The 12434-nt window shown below is 37.5% G+C and overlaps 1 protein-coding gene and 1 gene segment (V, D, J or C); both read left to right on the top strand.

Moving 5' to 3' along the window:
- Positions 1 to 12434, top strand: part of LOC141556155 (immunoglobulin lambda variable 9-49-like) — a 1090947-nt gene that overhangs the window by 756584 nt on the left and 321929 nt on the right.
- LOC141556036 (uncharacterized) lies at positions 4300 to 6297 on the top strand. The gene is made up of 2 exons (XM_074289512.1): positions 4300 to 5926; positions 6094 to 6297. Exons 1-2 carry the CDS (start codon positions 4660 to 4662, stop codon positions 6249 to 6251), a joined length of 1425 nt encoding a protein of 474 aa, XP_074145613.1. The 5' UTR covers positions 4300 to 4659; the 3' UTR covers positions 6252 to 6297.

Raw genomic sequence — 12434 nt, 5'->3', positions numbered from 1 at the left:
GTCCTCTAAAAGGTTTTCTTATTTTTAATTTCTAGTAGTAGCAACTCAGGCCTATTGGGTTCTTATGAACTTCCTCCTTCAAGGTATTCTTTTCTTAACTTTTCAGTAGAGCAAAGTTATGTGAGGTATAAAGAATCACAAAACTCTGATCTGGTGTTAAAATATTCCTTCTATTTCCTTTGTACTACAGAACCATAGAGACACATCAGACCACTTATGAATAGGTTAGCAGGTGTTTTAACTATATTGTTTAAGATTATTTTTATTTCCTAAAATATTTAACAGTGAATCCGTCAACATTTAACATTTTATTGTTTCCATTTGCATGCTAAAATTACAAATCCTTTTTAAAGTTTTGTGTTCCAGCTCCTATTTTCCATCTTTCTTTATGCTGCTCACTCCTTGACTTTATAAGCATTTAGATATTATTTATACATGTGGAATCATGTAAAAATTTCCATTTTAGTTATTCTGTAAAAGAAAAGAAAGAAACAAAGAAAGAAAATAAAAATAGCATTCCTCAATTAGTAGTCAGATAATATTAGGTGGTTTTTGTGTGTGTGTGTGTCATAATGGATACTTTTTCATCATTAGTCCTTGCAAAATGTCATGGATCATAGTGTTGCTGAAAATTGCTACATTCCCTTATTGTACAATATTGCTCTTCATGATGTACAATGTTTCCCAGGTTCCATTCACTTCCCTTTGAATCATTGTATCTAAGTCTTCCTGAGTGTTTTGCACTCTTGTTTCTTTCTGTCCCTCCTCAAAAGTGTCACTGGGTCATGGTTCCGACGTGGAAGGAGGACAAACCTACCCCGACCTGGGAAGGACTGTTCCAGATCCTCTTGACATCACATATAGCAGTGCTATAGAGGAAAGAGGATGGACTGAGCATACCAGAATTAAAGGCCCAAAGGACACTCCAAGGGTGTGAACTTACAAACTGAATCCAGAGAAGAAGCTGAGACAAACATTGAAAAGGAACTCTGCACATAAAATCTTGTTAGCGATATTTATCTGAGATACCTTATTGGGGCATTGCCTAAATCAAACAGGTGCAGGGCCATGGATAGGAGAGAGTAAGTGTGAATGGACTTTTACATGTCAACCAGAGAGAGAAGATATTATAGACTGTGGTGATCATTGATGGAGCAAGTTAAATACTGTTTGTAATGATGGATCAGTGCTTAATTGTGTCCACCAGCATTCATTAGGGGGTAATGAGGACAACCTGGTCATGATAATGAATGGGGAGATGCCTGGCTCCCAGCACAAATTATCAAGGAATTTGGGCCCAAGATGGTGGTTGGGGATATTGGACACACACACACACACACACACACACACACACACACACATATATATATATATGCATATATATTACATATAATATTAATGTATTATATTAATATATATTATAATATATTAATGTCAATATAATATGTTAATATATTATAATATTATTTTATATTAATATATATTATATTAATTCAACAGCAGGCAGCCTTAGAGGCAACCACTAACCAAACTGCTAGACCTTTTGTAATGTTCTTGAATTGTGAGGGTCCAGTCGGCTACTCAATTTTAATCCTTCTCTGGGAGGAGATCTATAAAATCTTTTCCTTCTGTGCGCAGGTTTCTTGGGAGCTCTGAATCTCCTCCAGCTCTTGTCCTTTCAGCCCAGAGTCAATTCTCTCACACCCAATGCTGCCCTTCTTTTATCCTCCCAGAGAATAGAAATGTGAGAACTCAATGGGGCGTGGGGAAATACTTCCACCAATGAACTTCCTACTCTTAGAATTCCTAAGGTGTAAACTCCCTTTAAAGGCCCGAACCAAAGTCAAGTCAACCTGAGTTCTCACCTTGTCATTGTCCAGACAACCTGAGTTCTCACCTTGTCACTGTCCAGACAACCTGAGTTCTCACCTGGTAATCCTAACAGCCCTTGATCTATTAGTCAATCAAGTCACTCAAACAAGAAAAGTGGTTTTATAACATAGATTAGTTTTAGATTATCTGTTAGCAGAGGAAGGAGGGGTCCATGGGAAACAAAACCGTCCACTTGTTGTATGCAAATTGATGACAACCGACAAATAGTAAAATAAATTACTGAGGGCATTTGCAAGATAGTTCATGTGGCTGTACAAGTTTAGAAATCTCCCTTCACAAATAGCTGGTGGTCTTAGTCTGATGGTAGCTGGTGGAAACAGCTGTCATGGTATAGACATTGCAATCAGTGGTATTATTCTGTTCCCACTATGTTTACCCTGTATAATGTTACATTGGTAACAAAAATAATTCAAAGACCACTATCAAGCACCTTACATACAGTGCAAGAATGTTTGTGTCAGCCCTCTTTATAGTGGCCAGAAATAGGAAACTGAGTGGATGCCCATCAATTGGAGAATGGCTGAATAAAATGTGGTATAAGAATATTATGGAATATTATTGTTCCATAAGAAATGACCAACAGGATGATTACAGAAAGGCCTGGAGAGACTGACATGAACTGATGCTGAGTGGAATGAGGAGGACCAGGAGATCATTATATACTTCAACAACAATACTATATGATGCCCAATTCTGATGGACGAGGCCATCATCAACAATGACATGAACTAAATCAGTTCCAATAGAGCAGTAATGAATTGAACCAGCCACACCCAGCGAAAGAACTCTGGGAGATGACCACATAGAATTCCCAATCCCTTTATTTTTGTCCGCCTGCATTTTTTATTTCCTTCACAGGCTACTTGTACATTGTTTCCAAGTCTGATTCTTTCTGTACAGCAAAATAACTGTTTGGACATGTATACATATATTGTATTTAACTTATACTTTTACACATGTAACATGAATTGGTCAACCTGCCATCTGGGGTAAGGGGGGGGGGGAGGAGTGGAAAAGTTGGAATAAAAGGTTTTGAAATTGCTAATGCTGAAAAATTACCTATGCATATGTCTTGTAAATAAAAAAATAAAATTAGAAAAAAAAATCTTACATACAGGACTTGCCATTAAAATAATGTTTTTACAGAAAGAGGAATGGGAGGCAGTAGCAGGGGATGATCCAGAAGAGGAGAATAACAAGCCATGTGTAGAGATGTTAATTGAATTTCACCACAATGTAAGTTCTTCAAGAGGAAATATATATATATATATATGTAAGAGGAGGGATTATGTAGAAAAGTGAAGAATTTATAGATTAAGTACATATTGATCAGAGAGTGTTAGCTAAAGTAGATCAAGCCTATAGGGCCCAGTCACAGGATTTTAAATAAGCCTGGACTACATTCCATTGTCCAAAGAAGGGACTAAAATCAAAGAAGCTAGATGTCACCTTGTCTATTACATTCCACTGACCAAGTAGGAGAATACAGACTTATGTGACCAATCACAACATATAGACTGTGGGATTTTGGAGGTTCTTTGTCTGAAATGTATAAAAGTTGTGAACATTTTATTGGGAGTGGCCCACTCCTGCTGTGAATTTGGCTCACAGACAGGCTTGGAGAAAAGGGGGGACCACACACCTCGGGGTCCCAGCAGAGGGAAGGGCCAGAGGCCAAGGTGACATCAACTTCTCTCAGGGGACAGTGCTGAGCCAGGTTGTGGGTCTTCCCATTGTCCCGGGACTTCACTGGCTGTGGCTGAGCCCTCCCCACAGGCTGCCGTCCTGCTGGTCACTGGGGAGGTTTGGGCTACAAGGAGCCAGAGGTCCTGGGGATGCTGTTCTTCCTGGGCTCGGAGTCTGCCAGTGTGAGGTCGGGTAGTTGGCAGTGGCTGGCAGTGCTTTGAGACCTCCATCCTTCAAGGAATACCAGGGGGATGACTTGTGGCCCAGGCTCAGGGCAGAGGTTTGACTTGCTATGCTCCCTGGGAGCTTGTGGTTCTTGATTATTGTGAAAGAGAAGGATCTGTTCCCTCAAAACACTTGAGTTCTTCCAACTAGATTTATTCCAGGTGGAGGGTTCCAAGTGCAGGAGCTGGCCCTAAGCTGATGCCTACAGACATTTTCATCTACTTATAATTATGTTGATTGGCAGAGGGACACAGAGAGTAGGAGAACTCTGGGTAATATATAAGAGCCTTCAGGCCAGAGGGAACCTGATTACAACGTCTGGTTATCTTCCCAGCTCCCTTTGGTGTTCTCACCTTTCCTGAGAAGTCAAGGAGGGCCTGACCACCTGTGTTCTATTTACATATCAACAGCAGGGTACTTATACTTAACAAATGTGTTAAGTCAGTATGCTGAAGGATGCACAGCTGCCCTAGTTACCACTTGCTCAGTGTGCTGTGCTGATGTAATCATAGTGAGCTTTTTAAGGGATGAGAAGACTGGAAAGAGACACTTCATCTTTGACCATCCTAATGGCTCTCCTGCCTCCTTCACTCCTCCACTAAGACCAAGGCTGGTCCTGAGATCCTCCAGAGACCTAGTCTGGACAATATCTTTTGGCAATCAGTGTGTGCCTCTAGAAAGAATAGTGTATTTTCTCACCTCCATTTGGAGGTTCAAGAAAGTATACTATATTTGGTGCCCAAGTGAGGGCCTGGATGTGAAGCCCTACACTCAGCAGATCAAGTGACAGGATTGGTGAGTTCAGTGGAGAACTCCCTCCGACCTGTGAAGACTCTGCTCATCCCCAGGCAGCAGATGGAGCCCAAGGAGGCTGTGACTTCTGGCTTTCTCATGGCCCCCATTCAGGAACCGGTGACGTTCTGGGATGTGGCTGTGGACTTCACCAGCGAGGAGTGGAGGCTTCTGGATCCTGCCCAGAGAGCCCTGCACAAGTATGTGATGCTGGAAAACTACCAGAACTTGATCTCTGTGGGGATTCCTGTTTCCACACTGGATCTGATCTCTGTGTTGGAGAAGCAACAAAGAGCCTGGAGTCCCAAGAGCAGAAACTTCAGTGGGTGTCATCAAGATTTCCTTACTGCACATCAGAGAACTCACACTGGAGAGGAACCATTTGTATGTAAAGAATGTGGGAAAGGTTTTAGTCAGAAGTACAATCTCAGTATTCATCAGAGAGTTCATACTAGAGAGAAACCCTTCCTATGTAAGGAATGTGGAAAAGCCTTCAGCCAAATAGGAAGGCTTAATGTACATCAGAGAACTCACACTGGAGAGAAACCCTTTGTATGTAATGAATGTGGAAAAGCCTTCAGCCGTCGAGGAAGCCTTATTGTGCATCAGAGGATTCACACTGGAGAGAAACCCTTTGTATGTAATGAATGTGGAAAAGCCTTCAGTGAGAGAGGATATCTTATTGTACATCAGAGAACTCACACTGGAGAGAAACCCTTTGAATGTAATGAATGTGGAAAAGCCTTCAGCCGTCGAGGGTGCCTTACAGTACATCAGAGAATTCACACTGGAGAGAAACCCTTTGAATGTAAAGAATGTGGAAAAGCCTTCAGCCATCGAGGAAGCCTTAATGTACATCAGAGAACTCACACTGGAGAGAAACCCTTTGTATGTAATGAATGTGGAAAAGCCTTCAGTGAGAGAGGATATCTTATTGTACATCAGAGAACTCACACTGGAGAGAAACCCTTTGAATGTAATGAATGTGGAAAAGCCTTCAGCCGTCGAGGGTGCCTTACAGTACATCAGAGAATTCACACTGGAGAGAAACCCTTTGAATGTAAAGAATGTGGAAAAGCCTTCAGCCATCGAGGAAGCCTTAATGTACATCAGAGAACTCACACTGGAGAGAAACCCTTTGTATGTAATGAATGTGGAAAAGCCTTCAGTGAGAGAGGATATCTTATTGTACATCAGAGAACTCACACTGGAGAGAAACCCTTTGAATGTAAAGAATGTGGAAAAGCCTTCAGTGAGAGAGGAAAGCTTACTGTACATCAGAGAACTCACACTGGAGAGAAACCATTTGTATGTAACGAATGTGGGAAAGGTTTAAGTCAGAAGCACAGCCTCACTTATCATCAGAGAGTTCATACTTGAGAGAAACCCTTTGTATGTAAGCCATGTGAAAAAGGCTTCAACCAGAGAGGATACCTCATGTGTCATCAAAGATTTCATACTGGACAGAGATCCTTTGAATGTAAGAATGTGGAAAAGTCTTCAGACATCGAGGATGCCTTACTATTCATCAGAGAACTCATAATGGAGAGAAACCTTTTGTATGTAAAGAGTGTGGGAAAGGCTTTAGTATGAGGTCTGTCCTTATTACTCATCAGAAAAGTCATATTAAAGAGAAACAGAATATGATGAAATAGAGAGATTTCAGACAGGAACCACCCCTTCACTGTTACCAGAGAATTCATAAGATTCTGGCAACTCAGTAGGAGAAAAATCTATTCTTCTTAAAATAATTCATTGTGGCTCTTTTTTGTTAACATGCCACCTGCACTTCTCAACTAGGTCTTTTTCATCCCCTCCTAATCCAACACATGAAAAAACTGTATGTATTTTTTCCACACTTAGTCCTCCATACTTGTAATGAAGAGGGGATGGAGTACCATGGCCTTCCTCAGAATATAATTTGGTTTTTATAACTTCTTTAGTCTGATTTCTAATGTATTGATGTATTTCAAAAATGTAAATGATGTATCTAATGTATTGATGTATTTATTGTATTAATGTATTGATATATTTAATAAATGATATTCTATTTATTATTTTTTACATTTTATTAGCATGTGGTTTCTGAGCAATCATTTACCCTATTGGTTCCTGCTTTACTTGTATGCCAGAAATTTTGGAATATTGACATACTTTTACCATTGTCTTTAAAACTGTTCGTGTTTCTACAATCTGTCCCTTAACTGACATATTTAACAATTCACATTACTTTGGCCAAATTTATGCCAATAAATTTGATAACTTAAGTGAAAAGATGACTACCTCCAAAAATATAGGCTTCCTAGATTAACAGTGGAGGAGATAAACTGCTTAAATTGTCCCCTTTCAGAAAAAGAAATAGAACAAGCTATTAATCAGCTCCCCAGGAAAAAAAACCCCAGGACCATATGGATTTACATGTGAATTCTACCAAACATTTAAAGAACAATTAGCCCCAATGTTATATAAACTATTTTTAAAAATAGGGAATGAAGGAGTCCTACCAAACTCCTTTTATGACACGGACATGGTACTGATACCTAAATCAGGTAGGTTGAAAATGGAGAAAGAAAACTATAGACCAATTTCCTTAATGAATATTGATGCTAAAATCTTAAATAAGATATTAGCAAAAGACTTCAGAAAATCATCCCCAGGATAATACACTATGATCAAGTAGGATTTATACCAGGAATGCAGGGCTGGTTTAATATTAGGAAAACTATTAGTATATTTGACCATATTAATAATCAAATTAATAAAAACCATATGATCATCTTAATAGATGCAGAAAAAGCATTTGATAAAATACAACATCCATTCCTACTAAAAACGCTTGAGAGTGTAGGAATAAATGGACTATTCCTTAAAATAGGCAGTAGCATATATTTGAGACTGTCAGTAAGCATAATATGTAATGGAGATAAAATGGAACGTTTCCCAGTAAGATCAGGAGTGAAACAAGGTTGCCCACTATCACCATTATTATTCAATATTTTATTAGAAAGGCTAGCCTCAGCAATAAGAGTCGAGAAAGACATTAAAGGAATAGGAGTAGGTAATGAGGAAATCAAACTGTCATTCTTTGCAGATGATATGATGGTATACTTAGAGAACGCCAGAGATTCTAATAAAAAGTTATTACAAATAATTCACAACTTTAGCAAAGTTGCTGCATACAAAATAAATCCACATAAATCCTTAGCATTTTTATACATCACCAACAAAATGCAACAGCAAGAGCTACAAAGAGAAATTCCATTCCAAACAAATGTTGAGAGTATAAAATATTTGGGAATCCATCTACCAAAGAAAAGTCAGGAATTATATGAGAAAAATTACAAAACACTTGCCACAAAAATAAAATCAGATTTAAATAATTGGAAAGACATTCAGTGCTCTTGGATAGGCCGAGCGAATATAATAAAGATGACAATACTCCCCAAACTAATCTATTTATTTAGTGCTATACCAATCAGACTCCCAAGAAACTATTTTAATGACCTAGAAAAAATAACAACAAAATTCATATGGAAGAATAAAAGGTCAAGAATTGCAAGGGAACTAATGAAAAAAAACTCAGAGGAAGGTGGTCTAAGTGTACCTGATCTAAAGCTATATTATATAGCAGCAGTCACCAAAACCATTTGGTATTGGCTAAGAAATAGACCGGTAGATCAGTGGAACAGATTAGATACAAAGGACAAAAAAGGGTACATCTATAGCAATCTAATCTTTGACAAACCCAAAGATTCCAACATTAGGGATAAAAATTCATTATTCGGAAAAAACTGTTGGGAAAACTGGAAATTAGTATGGCAGAAATTAGATATGGATCCACACTTAACACCATATACCAAGATAAGATCAAAATGGGTCCATGATTTAGGCATAAAGAGGGAGATAATAAATAGATTAGAGGAACAGAGGATAATCTACCTCTCAGACTTGTGGAGGAGGAAGGAATTTATGACCAGAGGAGAACTAGAGATCATTATTGATCACAAAGTAGAAGATTTTGATTACATCAAACTAAAAAGTTTCTGTACAAATAATACTAATGCAAACAAGATTAGAAGGGAAGTAACAAATTGGGAAAATATTTTTAAAAACAAAGGTTCTGACAAAGGTCTCATTTCCAAAATATATAGAGAACGCCAGAGATTCTAATAAAAAGTTATTACAAATAATTCACAACTTTAGCAAAGTTGCTGGATACAAAATAAATCCACATAAATCCTTAGCATTTTTATACATCACCAACAAAATGCAACAGCAAGAGCTACAAAGAGAAATTCCTTTTAAAACAAATGTCGAGAGTATAAAATATTTGGGAATTCATGTACCAAAGAAAATTCAGGAATTATATGAGCAAAATTACAAAATACTTGCCACAAAAATAAAATCAGATTTAAATAATTGGAAAGACATTCAGTTCCCTTGGATAGGCCGAGCGAATAATAAAGATGACAACGCTCCCAAATTAATGTAGTTATTTAGTGCTATATCAATCAGACACCCAAGAAACTATTTTAATGACCTAGAAAAAAAGAACAACAAAATCCATATGGAAGAATAAAAGGTCGATAATTTCAAGGGAATTAATGGAAAAAAAGTCAGATGAAGGTGGCGTAGCTGTACCTGATCTAAAGCTATATTAGATAGCAGCAGTCACCAAAACCATTTGGTATTGGCTAAGAAATAGACTAGTTGATCAGTGGAAGAAATTAGGTACACAGGACAAAATAGGGTAAAACTATATCAATCTAGTGTTTGACAAACCCAAAGACACCAACATTTGGGATAAGAATTCATTATTTGAAAAAAACTGGTGGGAAAACTGCAAATTAGTATGGTAGAAATTAGATATGGACCCACACTTAACACCATATACCAAGGTAAGATCAAAATGAGTCCATGATTTAGGCATAAAGAATGAAATCATAAATAGATTAGAGGAATAAAAGATAGTCTATCTCTCAGACCTGTGAAGGAGGAAGGAATTTATGACCAAAGGAGAATTAGAGATCATTATTGATCACAAAATAGAAGATTTTGATTACATCAAATTAAAAAGCTTTTGTACAAACAAAACTAATGCAAATAACATTAGAAGGGAAGTAACAAATTGGGAAAATATTTTTACACTTAAAGGTTCTGATAAAGGCCTCATTTCCAAAATATAGAGAGAATTGACCCTAATTTGTAAGAAATCAAATCATTCTCCAATTGATAAATGGTCAAAAGATATGAACAGACAATTTTCAGATGATGAAATTGAAACTATAACCACTCATATGAAAGAGTGTTCCAAATCACTACTGATCAGAGAAATGCAAATTAAGACAACTTTGAGATACCACTACACACCTGTCAATTGTAATTTCTCTTCCACATTCTGCCTTTTCAAACATGTAAAAAGAGCCACCTTTCCTCTCCCAATAAATCTCTTCTTCAGGCTGCTGGACACATTCCAACATATCCATGTCCTTCCTAAATTGTAGCACCACTATCAATGGGGGAATGCCTGGACAAATTATGACACATGAATCTGTAGTATGAGAAATGATGAAGGAAACAGTTTCTGAGAAACCTGGAAAGATTTGTATGAACTCATGCAGAGGGATGTGAGCAGAACTGAAAAAGGTTGTGGTCCCTTTCTTAAAGGGACCTTGTCCAGGAAACTTGTCCTTTCAGATTGATTTATTCCTTTCTGATTCCCAACCCCTCCTACTTGATACATTATCAATTCAAGAAGCTAGGACCTTTTACCTATAAATCCTGGTCAAAAGCACCCCTTTGAATTCCAATAGGAGATCCAGGCTCACCTAGCCCCCATGGAATCTGAGGCAACATGGACTGTCCAAGCCCACATTCTAATGATCTTCTCAGGTTTCCCAACCCCCACTAAGCAAATTCTAGCCCTAGCTGAAACCCAGCCAACTTGGACTTCACCCATGGGCCCCTTTACCTAAATCTCTCATTACAAAACAGCCAAACTAGAGTCCTCTCTTTGCAGAGATTCTACACATTGCAGCAGCATGCATGGCACCAATGACTCCCTGCACAATGGAATCCTGTTTCTCATGCCTTCTTATCTCTACCTTCATCTTTTACTAACTAGATTATAATCTTACCTTCAAACCCCCCTAATAAACCTCTTTTATCAATTTAGGTTTTCGCGTCTGTAATTTCCTTTACAGCAGATTCTTGAGCCACTATTAGACTTCATTTAATTCCTTATCCTTGCTCCAAATCCAAAGGGGTTGCAGGGGAGCTCTATTTGACTCCTGTACTCGGAACCTGACACTTCAACTAAACTCTAATTTCATTTAGGTACCCCAAATCTAGACCTCATCAGAACAAGGACAACAATTTATGCAACAGCAATATAGTATAAAATCTTTGCCTTCATATTTTATATACAGTATTACAGAAAACCTTGTTTTACCCCAATAATAAAATTAAAACTTTTTTTTTCCAAAAATTTAAAAGAAAGAAAGATTTGGGAGCTGTGATCATTTCACTGATCAACTATGATTAAATAAGACTAATGATGAAACATAGTACTGCTCTTTATACACAAAGAACTGACAGATTCAGAGTTTTAACTGAAACATTTTTTGTTGTCCATAGGTAATACTTGAGTTTATGTTGCTTGACTCTCAATGTTTAGAAAAGGGATCATTTTTCCTTCTTAATGGGAATGAAATCATATTTTAATGGAAAAGTAATTAATTAAATAAAAAACAAACAAAGAACCTAGAAATTTGATCTAGATTCAGTATACAAATTCATCATAATCCTAATTCTGGATTAATGGACCTTAAGATCATATTAGCTATTTGGAGCTTCTTTCTTATATTGTTGATTCATATTGAACTTGTGATCCACTAAAATAGATTTTTTTTCGACAATTTTCAAGCCATACCTCTCCCACCTAATAATTATAATATTATAATTTTGACATCATTTTATTCCTATTACATTTCATGTTGTAAGTTCTTGCCCATTGTTCTAACCCATAAAGTTCTTTAGGCTTTTGATTCTCTCTTCCAATGTGTTGTCCATGCTTTCCAATAAATTATCAGCAAATTTGGGATACATGAGGTAGTTGCCACTTTTTGACTTAAAAAGTCAAATGATGGACAAACTGAGAGGGGGGAAGATAGAGAAAAAGAGAGAGAAAGGGAGAGAGAATGGAATGGGAGGAAAGGACAAACATATAGATATATTTTCTCTTTGTTCCCTGGCACATAGAAGACACTTAATAAATACTCCATGATCTACAGATAAGATTGGATTTCAATCAGAACCCTGGTTTTGTTCAGTGTAATCTATCCCCAGCTCTTAAATTCAAGGGAGCCACAAATTTCTGGGACATGATAATAAGGGTCCAACAAGATCAGTCCCAATTCACTAGGAACATTCAGACCTAGATCTACTTGCATGCTAAAGGGCATCATACTTATCCACTAATCAAGAAAAGCCTCACACCTCTCATTAGCTTTTCAATACTCAGTTCTCCCACCAGCAAAATCTTTCAAAATTGCAAACTGTAACCTCAGCTACCAGCCAAAGGCCTTTCCCAGCTCAATTCTGGGTTGCTACATAAGGCCATTGATCAAACCTGTTCCTCTCTACTTGAAAGATGAAAGATGCTAATAGTGCCCTAAAGAATTAAAGGGCAATTTTTTCACTGTGCTTTTTCTCTGTTTTCTACACCTTTGCACAACATGCCTAGAATGATATCTTCACTAAATACTGTACAGACAGATATGCATACAAATAGATGTACAAAGGAAAAAATAGTTATAAACCTTCAATCATTTTCCTGG

The sequence above is a fragment of the Sminthopsis crassicaudata genome, chromosome 1, assembly GCF_048593235.1.
Source record: "Sminthopsis crassicaudata isolate SCR6 chromosome 1, ASM4859323v1, whole genome shotgun sequence".
In the NCBI taxonomy this organism is placed as follows: domain Eukaryota; kingdom Metazoa; phylum Chordata; class Mammalia; order Dasyuromorphia; family Dasyuridae; genus Sminthopsis; species Sminthopsis crassicaudata.
The sequence above is the reverse complement of the archived record's forward strand: the minus strand, read 5'-3'. Positions and strand labels throughout refer to the sequence as shown.